The sequence below is a fragment of the Megascapheus bottae genome, chromosome 22 (assembly GCF_031878675.1).
Source record: "Megascapheus bottae isolate mThoBot1 chromosome 22, mThoBot2.hap1, whole genome shotgun sequence".
In the NCBI taxonomy this organism is placed as follows: domain Eukaryota; kingdom Metazoa; phylum Chordata; class Mammalia; order Rodentia; family Geomyidae; genus Megascapheus; species Megascapheus bottae.
The window spans coordinates 6,347,048-6,366,128 of record NC_143530.1 but is presented as its reverse complement, the minus strand read 5'-3'; the positions used below and the strand labels follow the sequence as shown (position 1 = coordinate 6,366,128).

Genomic DNA, 19,081 nt, shown 5'->3' with positions numbered 1-19,081 from the left:
TAGGGGGCTTTAGGTACGTTAATAAAAGCCCCCAGCGTTTATAGTCAGGCCGATGGTTAGGGGTACTGCTTTTTGCCCAGGGGCAAATGAGGCTGCAGGACAGGGTGTGGGTCGACTCTGGTGTGTGTGTGCGGGCATGGATGTGTGTGGTGTGTGTTTTCTTTCCAGGACTAATGAAGAAGGCAGAGCAGGCCAAGAGAAAGTCCGCATTCGTTCGGCCGGGCGGTCGATGGATCCAGGGCACTGTTTCAGGCCCTTGCGGGTTTCCTTTTCCCTTGGCATTGGCAAAGCCACTTTGTCCTTAGACACTGAAGCAGGAGGCCCTTTGGAACAAGAGCCTGTCAGACACACAGAAGCCAAATAGCAGCCTGCTCCATTATTAATGGCTTAATCACATGTGGTCTTTTAATTTGCCTAGGGATAGGATGGAATCCAGGTTGGCAGTCGGGTGGAGGGGAAGCGGGAGGAAATGTTCCCCGGTGAACCTCCCAGTGCAGGGCTCCTGACCTTCCTCTCCCTGGGGATCGCTGTGACTGAGGCCTGAAGGCCATGTGGGCACAGCCAGCCGCAGCCTCTCAGGATGACCTCTGCCCTCTAGGAAATGAAGAGAAGGGAGTTGAACCAGGCCTGTCCCTTCTCTGCTCAAGGCTGGCACTCTACCACGTGAGCCACACTTCTAGGCTGGCAGTAAACTGCAATCCTCACATCTCAGCTTCCTGAACCACCAGTGCCTGCCCTTATTTGGGATTTTTTTGAGGCAGTTTCCCTGAGGAAATGTATGGTCTATTTTGGACTTGAGTTTCTATGGCAATTGTGAATTCTCAGCTGTGTCGGCTGATGGGGCCAGGTCTAGCCCACGATTCTCTGCCTTTCCCCTAGCCCACATAGGTTCAAGGTGTTGTTTTGAAAGTGTGTGTGTGTGTGTTTTAAGCTTGTTTTGGTTTTTCAAGTGTTTTTTGAACAGGAACCAAAAGACAGATGGGGATTTCTAGAAGACTGATGACCTTGAGAAAGACTGAAATTCTTTCCCAAATCTTCCAGATTTTGCCCAGAGAGCCTCTGTATTATAGTAGGAAGTCCATAATTTAGATTAACTTGGACCAGTGTACTGCCAAGGACTTAGATTAATTTCGATGTAGTGTGCTGTCATGGTTTAAACAGCTTTATGGAAATATAATTTATACACTGATATTTTTATTTAATGAAATTTATTATTAGTATGTGTGTGTGTGTGACTGCACTTGGGCTTGAAATCTGGTCTTTCAACTCTTTCTTGGCTTTTTTTTGCTCAAAGCTGGCTCTTAGAGATAAAAGTTTCATGTGATATTTTGTGACTAACTTCTCTCACTTAGAATTTTTTTTAGTGGCTTCTGTTTGAAGTAGGTTTCTCCCTATCTTATGATTTTTGTCAAAATTAATCATTTTCTTTTTAAAAAATGTGATGCTATTTGTTGAGTCACTTCTGCTTAGTATTTCCTGGAGAAGCCTTGTGGTTCTTAGGCTCTGGATGTGCCTGTTCTGTTAGTTGATGAGGAAGTTAATCTTAAGGTCTGCAGCTTCCCAAGACAGCTGAAGGCGGGCGAAGGGGCTCAGTGGCAGGGAAGTTACTTGGAACTGCTCTCAGGTGTGCTGACCCCCGTCTTAATATTTGTAGGAATTTCATGTCAAAGTTTAAAGTGTACATGGAGTGCCCTTGAACTTCAGCTCTCCATCTGGGTTTTGTGCATACTATTTGAGGTTCTTCCTCCCTGGTTGTTAGTGGTGCTTTTTGTCTTCCTTTTCATGTTTTGGGTATGCTGGTACTGGGGCTTGAACTTGGGGCCAGGGTACGCTTCCTCAGTTTTTTCATGCAAGGGTGGTGCTCTGCCACTTGAGCCACAGCTCCACTTCCAGCTTTTTGCTGGTTAATTGGATATAAATGTCTCACAGGCTGACTTCAAACCTGGATTCTCAAATCTCTGCTGCCTGAGTTGCTAGGATTACGGATGGGGGTGTGTGTGTGGGGGGGTTGCCTGGTCCTGGGGACTCATCGGGGAGCTCACTTCCCCCTGTAAATGCAGTGGGGTTTAAGAGTTCACCCTGGGAAGGTCCCCCGTGCGATGTGTTTGTTAATTGGCTTGGGAGAGCCGTGGCTGTGGCCAGTCTAAGGGATGCCGATGGCATCCCCACACCCCCTGGGGACCCCGAGTGGTAGGGTTGCTTGCTCTGGCTTTGACTGGGAACAGCCTGCACGTGGCGCCTCGGGACGGAGCCCGGAGCAGGAGCAGGAGGACAGGGCCTGAAGAGGCCCAGGAGCTGGGGGCTGCAGGCGCTCCTCACCGGGCCTCGCTGTACGGCTTTGTTTTTAATAGGCCAGCCTTGGGCGTAAACCCAAGGCCTCACCCTCTCACTGTTTTATTTTTTTTCCCCTATCTAGATTGGCACTCCACCCCTGGAGCCGTACCTTGGCTTCCGGCTTCTGCTGCTTAATGGGAGGAAAGAGTTGCACAGACTTTTCCGCAGATCTCGACCTTTTGAGTTGTTAGGATCACAGCTGTGCACCACCAGTGCCCAGCCGGACTTGCTTTTCATTTTTATTTCTCTCGTGCTGGGGATGAAACGCAGGGCCTTTCATAGGCCCTCCAAGTGTTGTATCACCAGCCACTGTGTTGTACCCGAATTCCTAGAACCCCCAAAAGACCACCAGAGGCCACAGTCAAAGCTAAAAAGCGAGGGTCGTTTATTACGAGTCTAGACCCGGACCTCCGCGTACCCGTAGCGGCAACGCTAAGAGGCCCTGAACAAGGATTTTACACAGCTTTCATAGGGGAATTCCATAGTTAAAACCACCTGATTGGCTATTTGGTAACTCAAACCACTGGTCGCTTTAAGATTAATCAGAGCTCAGGTGTCTAACCACTGAGCATCAAGCTGTTGCCACCTGAGGTTCAAGTACATGGGCCCTGAGCAAGGGAGGGGGGGTCATTCCCAGAACATAGGATAATCTTGGCACAACAACTGCCCATTCTCCAAGTTTTCTAAGTAACAATGTGAGTTGTTATTTTGTTATTTTTACTTTACAGGTGGAACAGCAGAGAGTGATTTGCTTAATAGCATGCAGAAGAATTATGTGTGTATTGTGAATGTGTTAATACATGTAATTCTAGAAAGCTCATGTATTTGGTTTTCTATCTATTCAAGGACTAATGAGATTACTATAGACTTTTTTTGTGTGTGTGGTATTGGGGTTTGAAGTCAGGGCCTTGAATTCTTCTCATTTGCTTGCTTCCTCAGCTAGTACTCTACCACTTAGAGCCCTATTTCAAGTCTGATTTTTTTTTTTTTGTGGGTTGTGGGGCTTGAACTTGGAGCCCAGGCACTGTTAATGCTCTATCACTTTGAGGCGCAGCTCCACTTCCAATATTCTTATGGTTATTTGGAGATAAGAGTCTCATGGACTTTCTTGCTCATGGTGGCTTTGAACTGTGATCTTTAGATCTCAGCCTCCTGAGTAGCTAGGATTACAGGCGTGAGCCACCAGCACCAGCATCAAGCCCTGCTTTTTGCAGGTTATTTTGGAGATGGAGTTGCAAAGACTTGGACTGGCTTTGGTCTGGGAGCAGAGCTCAAGTCCTAGAGCATGTGCCTAGCCAATACATGGCCCTGAATACAATGCCCTTGTACAGGGGTCGGAGGAAAAAGGAGACATGACAAAGGTAATGAGAAGTGTATCACCTAGTAATCACTGAGCAAGAGGACGGGAAAGCTTGAGTCCCTACTCGCTGTGGCTCACCTTGGACTGCTTATTCAGGCCTGGGATCGAGGAGAGGAATCTTTCCTTTAAGTCACTCCTATGTTAGTTGGGTGCTGATGGCTCAGGCCTGTAATTCTAGCAACTCAAGAGGCTGATATCTGAGGATGGCAATGCAAAGCCTGCCTGGGCAGGAAAGTCTGTGAGGCTCTTATCTCCAATTAGCCACCAGATCGGAAGCTGGGAAGTACCTCTAGTGATAGAGAGCTAGCTTTGAGTTAGCAGGGCCAAGGCCTAAAACTGGCTCGCACACAAATACCACGCTAAGTTGCTCTAAGAAGGTTCAGAGAATACACCCCAGGTGTATTATGAAAGGTTATAATTATGTTCAGGGAATTTTGTTAACAAGTCAAGGACATGCTTAAAATATTTTATATTATTTATTTATTTATTTATTGCCAGTCCTGGGCTTGAGCTCAGGGCCTGAGCACTGTCCTTAGACTTTCTCAAGGCTAGAGCTCTACCACTTGAGCCACAGCACCACTTCCGGCTTTTTTCTATGTATGTGGTACTGAGGAATGAAACCTGGGTCTTCGTGCATGCTAGGCAAGCACGCTACCACTAGGCCAAACTCTTGGCCCTAAAATATTTTAGAATAAGTTGAGTAACAGATTGAGTTGTGAGGCATAATAGGGGCACTTTAATTATTTGGAAATGTCCTTGGAAAATTCCTTAATAATGGCTGAAGACAGCACTGGGTCAGCCAGCACTTTCTGCTGCCTCTAGGCCAGTAGGGTCCAGAGAGGAAAGTATTCACTGAATCCCAGAGAGAGATGGGTGGAGGGGCCCCTTCGACAGGCTCGAGGAGATGGGGAAGGAGCTGGGAGGGGTCAGGCCGGCCTGAGTGGGTGCGGAGGGACACTGGTAAAGAATGAAGCTATGTAATAGTGAAACTTTTGCCTTTATTCCTTGCCTAGAGAGGACAGACACCATCCCAGACCAACCCTGGGCAGTGTGCTGATAGTCTGCCTAGACAAAGAACCCATGGGCCCTCTCAACACTGAGTGTGCTCATTCCAGCTCTGCAGTGGTCACGAGTGACGATGGTGACTTCATGGAGCCTGGCTTTAATATCTGGGTGCTGCCAGCTACCCTCCTCCTAGCTTGTCTGTTTCCTACAGTGCTGGGGATTGAACCCAAGGCCTTGGGCATGCTAGGCAAGTAAGTGTTCTTCTACTGAACTACCACTTGGCCCAGTATGTCTTTCTGTACATGGGGAAGAAACCAATGATATTTTACCGTGCTATGAATTCTGCTCTGGTCCAGAGGTTGTCATGGCTATCAGGTACTTGGCTGGGAAAAGGAGGGCATTTTATTCACCTTTGAGTCCCTATACGTGGTATTGTGCCTGGAACATAGGTGTCTGGTACTGTTTCCTGCCCCTAGCTCATAGTGAGAACTTCGAAGATGAGGGCTTGGTGCATAGCCAGTTCAGAGTAGCTTATACTCTCTTGCTCCATTTCTCCCTCTTTAGTCACCACTGAATGTTGTTGACAGTGCTTCTCCTCAATGTCTGCTAAGGTCCTACCAGGCTCCAGGCTGAAGACTGAGGTAGAGAGGCCGGGTCAGAGCTGCTTCTCCTTGTCTGGGTTTACACTGCCCTCTGGTGTTTGCTGGTAGGACGTGCATGTGCTATGAAGGTTTGTGGCTGGTGACCTTTGTCTGATATTGAGGAAGTCAGGCCCCTCTGAAAGGGTTTTGGTGGGGCTTTTTTTGGGGTGGGGGTGGGGGAGGTGTTTTAGACTCCCCCTGCAATCAATTTCACTTGTAACTTTGAGCTAGGCAAGGACAAAGACAAACGATGTCTTTGAGTCCTCAGCTGTCAAATATATTTTAACAGGCTCGAATTTCAAATCTCAGGAGGAAGAGGCTAGGATTTAGTTGATAACTTTCCCTGGGGCTGTTGTGTTTTTCCTCTCATTGAAGGCCTGAGCACTGTCCTTGGGCTTTCCTCAAAGTTCATGCTCTACCATTTGAGCCACAGCATTACTTCCGGTTTTTCTGTGTATGTGGTGCCAAGGAATTGAACCCCGGTCTTTGTGTATGGTAGGCAAGCACTCTACCACTTAGGGGCCAAACTCTCCGCTACAAGACCCACAGTTCTTACTGCTGGCCTCCAGGGTCAGGATTGCAGGTGTCATGGGAAGTGGAAAGAAGTCGAACTGCCCTCCCTGTGTCTGTGTCTATCTGCTGTCTTGGTCTACCTGCTCTTACCATATTGCTCCCTGTTTATCCTTCCTCTCTCAACCTAGCTCCTGCTCAGTGAACCCCAGTGGGGTCCTGTAGAGTAAAGACTAGAGTGGAGGCTAAGCTCCAGACCTCTGACCTCGCTATGGAACTTGCTAGAAACGTCCAACTTTTTTATTTATTTTTTATTTTTTTGCCAGTCCTGGGCTTGAGCTCTGTCCTTGGACTTTCTTAAGGCTAGAACTCTACCACTTGAGCCTCCGCACCATTTCTGGCTTTTTCTATGTATGTGGTACTGAGCATTCAAACCTGGGTCTTTGTGCATACTAGGCAAGCATTCTACACTAGGCCAAACTCCCAGCCTCAAAATATCCAATCTTTTACAGTTAAGTCGAACCCATGAAAGTGCCAATATGCAATCTTGCATGACTACATAAATGACAAATTTCATCTGATTCAATGTGCTGCATTTCTTCAACACCTCTACATGAGGGGCATGCAGCCCCAAGTTCCCAAGTTTCATTGAGAGCCAGAAGAGTCAGGTTCAAGACACACCAGGATTCTGGATTGCACAATGGGGAAGATGGCTTTAATTAATTGATTAATTTGTACTGGTATTGGGGCTTAAATTCAGAGCTAAATGTTCTTGTTTTTTTTTCCCTGTGCTCTACCACTTGAGCCATGGCCTCATTTCTGGCTTTTTGCTTGTTAGATAGAGATATTGTACAGACTTAAGCTGGTTGCGGTGGCTCACGTCTGTAAACCTAGCTACTCAGGAGGCTGAGCTCTGAGGATCAAGGTTCAAAGCCCACTTAAAACTTTAATAAGGGGAATGACCAGGGTTGTAATGTTATGTTTCTTTTTGGAGGCTAGATGCAAATTTGTGTACATAGTTTAATTTTTTATTTTATTTTTGTCAGTTGTGGGGCTTGAATTCTGGGCCTGGGCGCCATCCCTGAGCTCTTCAGCTCAAGGCACCCACCCTAACTCTTGAGCCTCAGCACCACTTGTGGTTTTCTAGTGGTTAATTGGAATCTTACAGACTTTAGTGCTTGGACTGGCTTTGAACTTCAGTCCTCAGATCTCAGCCTCTTGAGTAGCTAGGATTATAGGCATGTGCCTGGCCTTATATAGTTTAATTTTATATTGGCACATATGGTCACTTTAAACAAATAGATAAACAACCATTAATTCCCAAGGTGACCTTGGTCCTTTTAGTGAGAGGTGGGTTCTAGGTCTTCTGCATCAGTGACCATGGAGAAGGCATTTATGCCTCTGCTTAGTTTCCCAGGATGCTCACATTACCCAGAAGCATGGGGAAAAGCCACATGTAGGTGATGACAGAAGTCTCAGGGAGGTGGAAACTGGTGGCTTACGCCTATAATCCTAGCTACTCAGGAGGATTAGATCTGAGGCTGAGGTTCAAAGCCAGACATGGTAGAAAAGGCCCTGTGGCCCTTTAGTAACTGCTCAAAAATTGGAAGTGGAACTGTGGCTCAAAGTGGTAGAGTGCCAGCCTTGAGTGAAGGAGCTCAGGGACAGTGTGTAGGCCCTGAGCTCAAGCCCCACAACTGACAAAAAAAAAAAAAAGTCCCAGGGAAAGGCCCAGCTGACCAGCCAAAAGCAATGTCAGTCACCAGTCTCAAATGAGAAAGCTCCAGCTAACTCCTGAGACAGAAAAGACCCCAAGCATGAGCAGCCTGTCCTAGGGAGCCCTCAAAATCTGATGAGAACAGCTGAGGGTGGTGGTACTCTCCTGTAGTGTAAGCACTTGGGAGGTGGAGGCAGTAAGACCATACGTTCAAGGCCAGCCTCAACTACACAGTGAGCCTGAGGTTCATTTGGGCTATGTAGGGAGATTTAGCTCTAAACCTCTCTCCTGAAAAAGAAGGAAGAATCCAGATATTTATAGGAACCACTATTTTCAAAAACAACAAATTTTGTGAGTGATTCATTATTCAGCATTAGACCCTCAGAGAGCAGTTGATCTTTGGCTCATTGGATTACAAATATTACTACCTTTCTAGGATTTCTTTTTTTTGCCAGTCCTGGGGCTTGAACTCAGGGCCTGAGCGCTGTCCTTGGACTTTTTCCTCAAGGCTAGCGCTCTGCCTCTTGAGCCACAGCCCCAGTTGGGGCTTTTTGTGTGTATGTATGTGGTACCAGGGAATCGAGCCCTGGTGTTTGTGTATTCTAGGCAAGCACTCTACCACTGGGCCAAACTCCCAGCCCCAGTCCTAGGATTTCTATAGGATCTCCGTTTTTGTAATCAGTTAAAAAGAATAAAAGTAACTTTTAACTTCCCCCCGCGTAAGGAGAAGAATCAGGTGTAAACGTGGATGGAGGGAGTGAGCGTGTCTTCGGGCAGTCTTCTCTGTGTGATTGTTAAATTGGCGTCAGGAGTGGGGACGCTTGGAGAGGACCTGCCTTCTGGGTGACCTTGGCGCGCCCTTGGGCCCCGTCGGTTTTCTATTTTGACACTCAGGGAAGATGGCATCCTGCGGGGCGGGGCGGGGCAGGAGGGGGCGGGGGCTGGGGCGGGGCGAGGGCGGGGCCGGGCGGTCCGGGGGCGGGGCCAAAGGGGGCGGGGCGGGGCCAGGCGGGCGGGGCCGGAGGGGCGGGGCCGGGGGCGCAGGCGCAGACGCCACCGGCGGGAGGCGACCCGGCGTCCTGGCAACCCCGGAACGCGGCCTCCTGGCGTCGGTGGTGGCGGGCAGCCTCGCGGTCTCCCGGCTCCAGGCTCCGGGCGGCGGTGGCGGTTGGTGTTCGGAGCTGGGTCAGCCCCTGGGCGAGGAGGCACCGCAGCTGAGGTGCGCCGGGCCTCCCCGCGGGAAGGGAAGGGAAGGAGCCGCCCTGCTGGGGGCGTCAGCCGGCCCGGCCCCCAGTGGGGTGTGGTGCCCTTCCTTACAGAGACCTGTACCCCCTCCCTCCCGCCCTCCTCCTCCCTCTCCTCCCCCTCTGCCCCCTCTCCCCCCTTCCTCTCTCCCCCTCCATCCCTCTCCCCCTCCCTCTCCTCTCGCCCCTCCCCATCTCCTCTCTCTCTCTCCCTCTCCCCCTCCCTCTCTCCTCTCTCCCCCTCCCTCTCCTCTCCCCCCCCTCTCCCTCTCCTCTTCCCTCCTTCTCTCCCCCTCCCCTCCCCCTTGCATTGACTGAAAGCATAGGCCACAGGCCAAGGCTCTGAGGTCTTCTCCTCCCTCTCTCCTTTTCAAGAGTGATCCATTGCTGAGAGCTGGAGAAGATTGCAGAAAAGAGAGACTCCGGAAGGACCGAGATGGAGAGTGGATTCAGTTGAGTTCTAAGAAATCAGGAGGGTGGGGTGTGGCTCCGTCCCCTTGTCTTAAGTTTGCTGGAGCCAGCAAAGCCAGTGTGTTAGTGAGCTTTCTTGTTGTCAAATTTTTCTAGAGACAGTCAACTTAGAAAAGGTTTCTTTTGGCTTAGAGTTTTAGAGAGCCCAGGCCGTGATCCTGTTGCTTTGTGGCAGAGCAAAACTGCTCACTCCCAGTGAGGAAGAAAAAAAAAAAAAGGCCTGGGGAAATGGAGCTGTGGCCCAAGTGGTAGAGCACCTTCCTTGAGTGAAATCCTAAGAAGGCCGTGAGTTCAAGTCCCTAGTACTGGCACAGAAAGGTCTGATTCCTCAGTACCACACACATAGAAAAAGCAAGAAGTGGTGCTGTGGCTTGAGTGGTAGAGCTCTAGCCATGCGAAAGCCCATGGACAGTGCTCAGGCCCTGACCTCAAGCCCTAGGACTGGCAAAAAAATATAATGTTATGAAACATCTAATATTTCCAGTTTGTAATTACTGCTTTAGTTGAAACGGACAAGCTTTGATATATGTATTTATGTACCTTGATTATTAAACACTCCTGACTCCCATTATGATTTCTTCTTTTATGTGAGTTATTTGGAGGTGTGTGAGTTTTCTGGCTGTGTTTTATCACTGATTTCTAATTGTGTTGCATTATGGGCACAAAGTGCAGTCTATACTATCCTTGTTGACACTTCTTTTGTGGCCTCTTTTTTTTTCTTTTTTTTTTTTTTTGCCTGTCCTGGGCTTGAGCTCTGGGCCTGAGCACTGTCCTTGGACTTTCTCAAGGCTAGAGCTCTACCACGTGAGCCTCAGCACCACTTCCAGGTTTTTCTATGTATGTGGTACCGAGGAATCCAACCATTGTCTTCATGCATGCTAGGCAAGCACTCTACTACTAGGCCAAACTCCCGGCTCCTTTTGTGGCCTCTTGCAAGGGTAATTCCCATAGGTTCTTGGGGCCTTTCTTCTCCCTGTTAGGCATCTTGTTCCTGCCCCAGCCTTATTTCAGCTACTGGCACCCCATTGGCTCCTCTGTACCTGGGCACAGTTCCAGGACAGCACTTCTTACCTGGGTCGGGCCGCACTCACCTGAGGTGCTTCCTTTTATTTATTCTTTTTGGTGCTGATACTGGCACTCTACCAGTTTAACCAGAGCTCCATTTCTGTCTTTTTGCTGGTTAGAGACAAGAGTCACCTGGTCTGACTTCAAACCTCAGTCATCAGATCATAGCCTCCTGATAACAGTGCAAGCCACCAATGCCTGGCTAGTCCTGGGCCTTGAACCCAGGACCTGGGCACTGTCCTTGGGTTTTCTCAAGGCTAGAGCTCTACTACTTGAGCCACAGCACCATTTCTGCCTTTTTTCTATGTATGTGGTACCAAGGAATCGAACCCAGGTCTTCGTGTATGCTAGGCAAGCAGTCTACCACTAGGCCAAACTCCTGCCCCCCTTTTATTTTAGAGTGAATAAATGCTGTCATTATAATCAATACATACTATGTAGAAATTGAACTACATAACTTGAGGGTAGGAATGGGATGGGGAAAGAAGAGAAAAATGGGTGACATTGATGAAGATGCATTCTGTTTGCATAACCCAACTGGGGACTTGAACCTCCTTTGCACAACTATTTAATAGAAAAAAAGGACAAAAACAGCCAGGTGTACACGGTAGCTGTGATCCGAGGACTGCCATTCAAAGCCCATGAAACTCTTATCTCTAACCACTAGAAAAACCAGAAGTGGGGCTGTGGCGTGGTAGGGGTAGGGTGGTAGCCTTGAGCTGAAGAGCTCATGGATAACACCCAGGCCCAGAGTTCTAGCCCCATGACTGACCAAACAAATGAAAAACAGTATAGGGAACAAGATAGAGTGCCAGGTACTTCAATAAGTTAATAATTAGTGATATCTCTGCGCTGCAGGTGCTGAGAATGATGCTGTAGAATCGAAGGGCTGCTTTGCCAGAACCATGCCCTGTAATGAGAAGACCAGCTCCCAATCAGCAGTGGAGACAGGCACTCATGCCTGTGAGCCCCTAGGCCTTGACAGGGAGGATCCTGACCACAAGTAAGTCAGGGCCTAGGGTCTGGTGAGGAGCCATCAACATGGGATAAACTCTGATCCAGAAGCCATTCATTAAGTTTGTTGTCCATGGCTCACGCCTGTAATCCTAGCTATGGAGGAGGCTGAGATCTGAGGATTGCGGTTCAGAGGCAGCTTAGGCAGGAAAGTCTGTGTTATCTCAAATAAACCACCAAAAAACTAGAGCTGTGGTTTAAGCGGGCACTAGCCTTGAGTGAAAAAGGTAGGGGATATATATGGTCCAGGCCCTGAATTCAAACCCTAGTAGTGGGGAAAAAAAGATCTGTTTCTATTTGTAACTGGACAGTGGTTGCCTGTTTGGGGAAAGGACATAGATGGTGGCTGGGAACAGGGAGTCACTAGAGTTTAGTGCAGTTTCTAGGTCAGATAGTAATTCTATGTTTAACTCTTTTAATTTGATAACTTGGCTTTGAATTTAAGCCCTTGCTTTTGCTAGGCAGGTACTATACTATGCATTTCAACCTCAATCTTTTTTTTCTTAATTATTATTTATTTTTTTTGCCAGGCTTGTACTAAGGGCCTGAGCACTGTCCTTGGACTTTCTCAAGGCTAGAGATCTACCACTTGAGTCACAGAACCACTTCTGGCTTTTTTCTATGTATCTGGTACTGAGGAATTGAATCCAGGTGTTCATGCATGCTAGGCAAGCACTCTACCACTAGGCCAAACTCCCAGTCCCTGACTTAATTATTTTTCTAAGACCTAAAATGCCTAGTTCTCATGTGTGTGCCTGAGCTGGCCTAGACAGTGATGCTCCTATTTACATTTACTGTTTAGCTGATAAACCAATCAACTGTTGCCACGTTCAGCTTTTGTACTAGTTGAAATGGAGTCTTGCTAATTTTTTTTTTTATCTTCTTTAGCCTTAAGCCTCCGTCTTCCTAGTTTTCAGCTCCTGAGTATTTAAATATCCCGTTTCCAACATGTGAGGATCACAGATGTGAGCCATCCTGCCTAGCCTTTACATTTAACTTTCTGAACCGCCACATTGTTTTACAACATCTATATTTTGAATATGTTTCAGCTCCCCGCAATTGTGAATAAACAAATGATAAACTGGAGACTTTTCTAGAGAAATAGGCTCAGATCTCTATGAGAATAATGGAATGCTACTGTGACCTGTAAGGGCAGACGCTAACTCCCATTTGGAGTCACTGAAGACTGAATCCCTCTACTTTCTCTCCAGGACTGCTGCAGATCCAGGTGGGAAGTGCTGTTTCCGCTCTTCAGATCACTCTTCAGAAAACTCAGTGTCTGAAGTCCCCAAGCACCCTGAGGAGTTGAGCTTGCTTGGGTGTCTGACAGGTAAATGGCTCAAATGCCTTCCTCTATGTCTGTGTTGGTTTTTTCAGCCTTTGTGGTTCAGTGAGCCACTAGTACCAGGTGTCTGACACACGGCTAATCCTCGGGACAGCTCTGCTGGGGAATGATGGTCATGCGTTTCGGGTGCTGGTGCCAGCAGGTGCCTGTGGCCCACACCTGAAATCCTTGCCTCTTGGGTGGCTGAGATCTGAGGATCCAAGTTCCAAGCCAGCCCAAAGTCTGTGAGATGCCTATCCCCAATTAACCAGCAAAATGCCAGATGTGGAGCTGTGGCTCAAGTGGTTAACACCAGGCTTGAGCACTAAAGCTCAAGGACAGCTGGGTGCTGGTGGCTCACGACTGTGGTCCTAGTTACTTAAGAGGCTGAGATCTGAGGATTGAAGTTAGCAGCTAGCTCAGGCAGGAAAACATTCATGAGATACTTCCTTCCAGTTAGCCACCAGAAAACTGGAAATGGCTTTATAGCTCAAAGTGATATAGTGCTAGCCTTGAGTGAAAGAGCTCAGGGACACAGCACCCTGAGTTCAAATCCCAAGGTGAGTACACACACACACGCACAGTGCCTCAAGATGATGACAGGTTTGCTGCCATGCTGGGCTACATAGCAAGATATTGACTGGGTTGGACTGTGAGGCAGGGTTGGTATTAATGAAATGACTCTGATGTCTTGCAGAAGATGGGCAGCGTCCTGAGTGGACATTTTACCCGAGGTCCAGCAGTAATATCCATACCTACCATGTTGGAAAGCAGTGCTTCTTTAATGGGATTTTCCTTGGAAACAAGAGGTCTCTGTCAGAAAGGACAGTGGACAAGATCCTTGGGAGGAAGAAATACGGTAATGCTCTCTTCCTGGACTTTTACTGCTCAATGCCAATGAGGGCCTGAATTCTGAAGACCTTGAGTTTTGTAATTGGGGGTCAGATCTCCAAGGTTACCATGTCATCCTAATGCAGCTAGGAAGATAGGAAAACAGAGGGGGTGTGTGTTTGTGTGTGCTTGCACATGCATGTGCATGCTCCTGTTGCTTGATCTCAGGCTTGGGCACTGTCTCTGAGCTTTTGTGTTCAAGGCTAGCATTCTACTACTTGAGATTCACCTCCACTTTAGGTCTTTGGTGGTTAATTGGAGATAAAGAGTCTCATAGGGTGGTTGGCGCTCAGGAGTTAGAGCATTAGTCTTGTAAGAGTCTCAGGTTTTGCTGCCCTGGCTGGTTTTACACCATGACCTTCAGATTTCAGCCTCTTGTACTCAAGATGCTAGGATTAGAGGTGTGAATCGCTGGCACCCAATTGAGTGCTTTTGGCAGGTAACATTTTGGCTAAGTATTCACAATGTATGGGAATATAAATTTTTCTTTTCTTTCCTTTGGTGTGTGTGTGTATGTGTGTGTGTGTGTGTGTGTGTGTGTGTGTGTGTGTGTGTGTGTGTGTGTGAGATGGGGCTTGAACTTGGCCTGGGACTGTTCCTCAGCCCTTCAGCTCAAAGTACCACCCTATCATTGAGCCAAGTCCCACTTCTCATTTTCTAGAGGTTCATTGGAGACGAATCTCAGGTCCTTTTGTGTCTGGGCTGGTTTTGAACCTTGATCCTCAGATCTCAGCCTCCTGAGTAGCTAGGATTACAGGTGTGAGCCACCACACCCGGAGAATATACATTTTTCTGACAACAGAGAAATTCTCTCAGAAAGTTATTAGCAGAGAAGTCCAAACATGTTATTAGTCATTGAAGTCCAAAGAGAATAAGTTTTGCTTCGATTAGATGCTGTCAGATGCTTCTAAAGTATATTTTATATTATCCCATAATCCTTAGCCCAGAGCACATACTGTGATTGATTGATTGATTGATTTATTTATTTATTTATTTATTTATTTGCCAGTCCTGGGCTTGAGCTCAGGGCCTGAGCACTGTCCTTGGACTTTCTCAAGGCTAGAGCTCTACCACTTGAGCCTCAGCACCACTTCTGGCTTTTTTCTATGTATTTGGTACCGAGGAATCGAACCCGGGTCTTCATGCATGCTAGGCAAGCACTTTAACCACTAGGCCAAACTCCCAGCCCCCTGTTATTTATTTTTGTGCTGCAGTTGGAGTTTGAATCCAGGGCGCTTCAGTCTTGCTTAGCTCGTTGATCAAGGCTGGTACTCTTTATCACTCGAGTCTCATCCCCACTTCTAGTCTTCTGCTGGTTAATGGGAGATGAATTTGTCTGCTGAGCTGGCTTTGAACAACAATCCTCAGCTCACAGCTTCCTGAGCATCTAGGATTACAGGTGTGAACCACTAAGGCCCAGCTGAGTTTAAACATTTTTTAAAGTCCGGGATCTTTCAAATCATGTCATAGACATTTGTCATTCCGTCTGGAGTTCAAGCCAAAACACTCCGTCTGAATTCAAGCGTCTTTTCTCCTGGGAAATGTTGTAAACATAGGCTCGCACATCTACTTTTCTCTCCTCAAGGCAAGGTACTCATGAAGGAGAACTTTAAGGATACCTGGATGTAACTTATTCAACTGAAATAGTCGGCTTTGATTTTGCTCAAGTGGGTGGCGAGAATCCATGGATCATCTTGGGTTCTCTGTGTGATGTGTTTTCAAACTTTCCACAGATATTGATCCCAGGAATGGAATCCCAGTGCTGAATCCCGGGGATAATCCATATGCAATTCCAGAACAGAGTGAGGGCTTCTATAGAGAAGGCGCAACCCTGCCACCAGTGAACTTTGCACTGTAAGCATGTTAATTTCCAAGTTATTTCGTTAAACCTCTAAAGGAACTGTGCCTATTATGTGTGTTGCTTGCCAAAACTGGAGCTTGAATTGAGGGCACTTGACTTTTTCACTCCAGGCTGGTACTCTGCTATTTGAAACATACATACCTCTATTTCCCTATGGATTATTTATTTATTTATGTGTTTATGTAGTTTTGTTGTTGGGTTTGAACTTGGGGCTTTGATTTCTTCTGCTCAAGGCCAATGCTGTACCACTTTGAGCCACAGTGTCACTTCTGGTTTTCTGGTGGGTTAATTGGAGATAAGAGTCTCACCGACTTTCCTGTCCTGGCTGTCTTTGAACTATAATCCTCAGATCTCAACTTGAGTAGTTAGATTTACAGGTATGAGCCACCAGTGCCCAGCTATAAATTTGTACTATTATTTTATTTTATTTTTTTTAGTCCTGGGGCTTGAATTCAGAGCCTGGGCACTGCCCCTGAGCATCTTTTGCTCAAGACTAGTGCTCTACCACTTGAGCAACAGTGTCACTTCTGTCTTTTTCTGTGTATGTGGTACTGAGGAATTGAACCCAGGGCTTCAAGTATGCTAGGCAAGCACTCTATCACTATGACACATTCCCATCCCTAAGTGTATTACTATTACTATTATTAGCCAGTCCTGGGGCTTGAACTCAGGGCCTGAGCACTGTCCTTGGGCTTTCTCAAGGCTATATATAGCTCTGCCACTTGATCCATAGCACCACTTCTGGCTTTTTCTATGTATGTGGTATTGAGGAACTGAACCCTGGTCTTTGTACATGCTAGGCAAGCATTCTACCACGAGGCCAAACTCGTGGCCCAAGCCACACTAATTTTATAGTTATATTTTTCTTCTGTTTTTCAGAGTGCCTTTTGAGAAGAAATTTGATACATTTATTCCACTTGAACCTCTTCCACAAATTCCCAAGTGAGTTCTGTCACCAAGTTTTATTTATGAAAACATTCTCTCATATCCATCTATTCACCCACCTACCTATTTACCTGCCTGGAAAGCCTGAAGAACCTCTGGGATTTTTGGATTCCAGGGGGCAGTTGGAAACAGGGAGGTCAAGAATCTGTGGCATTTGGCATGGGATGGACACAGTGTGAGTTGCCATGGGTTGTGCTATCTTTCACGAGAGGAGTCTGTACATAGAGCAGATACCAGGAAAGAAATACTACCTCTAGGGAGCTTACTTAGTTACAGAGGCCAAACTGAAAGGAATGGGGAACTCTGGTATTCCTAGAGTATATCATTCCTCTTATTTTATTTCTAGTCTGGGGGCTCAAATCCAGGGACTGGGCACTGTCCCTGAGCTTTGTGCTCAAGGCTGGCTAGGACTCTACCACTTGAGCCACAGAGTTACTTCTGGGTTTTTCTGAGTAGTTTATTGTCGGTAAGAGTCTCCAGACTTTTCTGCACAGATTGGCTTTGAACTATGATTCCCAGATCTCAGCCTTCTCAGCAGCCAAGATTACAGGTGGGAGCCACCAGCATGCAGCTTGTTTTGTTTTGTATCTCTTACAATAACCGTGTGTGTGCTACCTCATTCTGTCATTTCTGGGTCTATGTCTAGGGAATGATTTTTCTCCTGATGTGGGTCATACTACCATGTTCAATCTTTCTGGTTACAACTAGATTCTCTTGAACTTCTTGAACTTTGTGCGTGTGAGTGTGTGTGTGTGTGTGTGTGTGTGTGTGTGTGTGTGTTGGTCATGGGGCTTGAACTTGGCCTGGGCTCATCCCTGAGCTTTTCAGTTCAAAGCTAGACCTCTACCACTTGAGCCACAGCATCTCTTCGGTTTTCTGGTGGTTAATTGGAGATAAGAGTCTCATGGAGTTTTGTGCCTTGACTGGCTTTGAACTGCAATCCTCAGATCTCAGCTTCCTGAATAGGTAGGATTATAGGCATGAGCCACTGGTGCCTGGCTTGAACTTTTTTTTTTTTTTTTTTTGCCAGTATTGGGCTTGAGCTCAGGGCCTGAGCACTGTCCTTGGGCTTTCTCAAGACTAGACCTCCACCACTTGAGCCACAGCACCACTTCTTGCTTTTTCTGTGTATGTGGTACCCAGGAATTGAACCCTGGTCTTCATGAATGCTAGGCAAGCACTGTACCAGTAGGCCAAACTCCCTGCTCTGGAAAGTTTTTTTTTTTTTTTAAAACCTTGTCTGGCCTGGAACTATGATCTTTCTAATCTTTTCATCATGAGTAGCTATAATTATAGACATGATTTCTGAATTTGAAAGCTAAATATTTGTGTGTATGTAACTTTTGGAGCATGCTGTTCCTTATGCAGTGATTTCTGTTAGTAAATTTCCCATCAGACAAATTTTCTTCTTCCTGCAGCTTGCCTTTCTGGGAGAAGGAGAAGGCCAACAACTTGAAGAATGAGATAAAAGAAGTTGAGGAACTTGAGTATTGGCAGCCTGCACCTACGTTAATGCAGAGCATATTCTTTTCTGGTGGGTTTAAAGAAACTTCAGAAAAAACCAAGATAAAATCTAGAGGAGTCCAGAAGAGCAGGGTTTTAAGAGGCTCCACACAGAAAGAAAGAGAGAAGAGCAGGGTTTTAAGAGGCTCCACACAGAAAGAAAGAGAGAAGAGGCCAAGCCTCTTGTGGAATGGATATGGCTCCTCCTTCAAGCTGGCACCCTGGGCAGATGTCACAGACAGGCATCGTGGGTCCAATGCGTTGGTAGATAGATGTTAGTCTCGCAAGGAAGCACAACCTTTAACTCCGTGCCTCTATCCACAGGTACTTTGGACTTCCCAAGAAAACCCTGAGCAGGAACATGCTCAGAAACATGCCCACAAAGCACGCACTGACTGCACTCCAGCGAGCTTCATCCAGTTGCTGTGTTTTTGACAATGTCACTGTTGTAAATCATGGCTTCTCTGAGGAATCACTGTACTTTGCCTTGTTGAGCTTTACATTTTGAAATCTTGCAGAATTTGTAGACAAGTTGTGAGATCTTTACACAAACACTTGCCTATGCTTCACCTACATTCTGTGATTGTAAGCAACCTTTCAGATCCCCCCTCTGTGTGTCTTTTATATTACTATTGTGACTATTTTGTTAACTATTTAACACAGAGTGGGAAGACATCATAAGCCTGTATACCTACATGACTACATGAATGGTTCCCCTAAGGTCAAGTATATTTTCTAACGTGAACATTCAGATGTCAACTTCAAAGAATTCAGTACTGATATATTTAGTCCACATTCCGTTTTATTCAGGTGAGCTTAGTTTTCTAAAGATACCCTCAATTCAAGACAGATACTGTTTAATTTTCTCAGACTTCTGCCTAACAGATTTCTACATTGTGGATAGCTTAAAAACACCAGGAATTTATTTTTCCTAGTTCTGGACTCTAGGAATTCTAAATGCAAGGTCTGGTGAGGTTGGACTTCCAGTTCCTCAGATGGCAGAAGTGGCAGGTTGGCTCTGTGGGATCTTTTCCTTTTTTTTTTTTTTTTTTGTTGAGATGAGGTCTCCCTGTGCTACTTAGGCTAAGTGGAGACTAAAGGCATACACCATTGTGCCCACCCCTGGGGTCTACATTATGAGTCTGATTGCATTCTTTTCCAATTGCCTTTACTGCTAATAATTTCCTAATCCATTC

General features: G+C 46.7%; 1 protein-coding gene across 1 annotated transcript; it reads left to right on the top strand.

Moving 5' to 3' along the window:
• Positions 1-8,679: 8,679 nt before the first annotated feature.
• On the top strand, positions 8,680-18,869 carry Spats1 (spermatogenesis associated serine rich 1). The gene is made up of 9 exons (XM_090355555.1): positions 8,680-8,786; positions 9,187-9,263; positions 11,206-11,350; positions 12,573-12,691; positions 13,383-13,544; positions 15,310-15,430; positions 16,317-16,379; positions 17,801-17,916; positions 18,210-18,869. Exons 2-9 carry the CDS (start codon positions 9,248-9,250, stop codon positions 18,236-18,238), a joined length of 771 nt encoding a protein of 256 aa, XP_090211681.1. The 5' UTR covers positions 8,680-8,786; positions 9,187-9,247; the 3' UTR covers positions 18,239-18,869.
• The last annotated feature ends 212 nt before the right edge of the window (positions 18,870-19,081 follow it).

What these genes read in the sequence shown, in the direction of transcription:
- Spats1 (XM_090355555.1), top strand. An exon ending in CCTCTTCCACAAATTCCCAA is followed by an intron (nt 16,380 to 17,800) that starts GTGAGTTCTGTC and finishes TTCTTCCTGCAG; the next exon opens with CTTGCCTTTCTGGGAGAAGG. An exon ending in GCAGAGCATATTCTTTTCTG is followed by an intron (nt 17,917 to 18,209) that starts GTGGGTTTAAAG and finishes CTCTATCCACAG; the next exon opens with GTACTTTGGACTTCCCAAGA.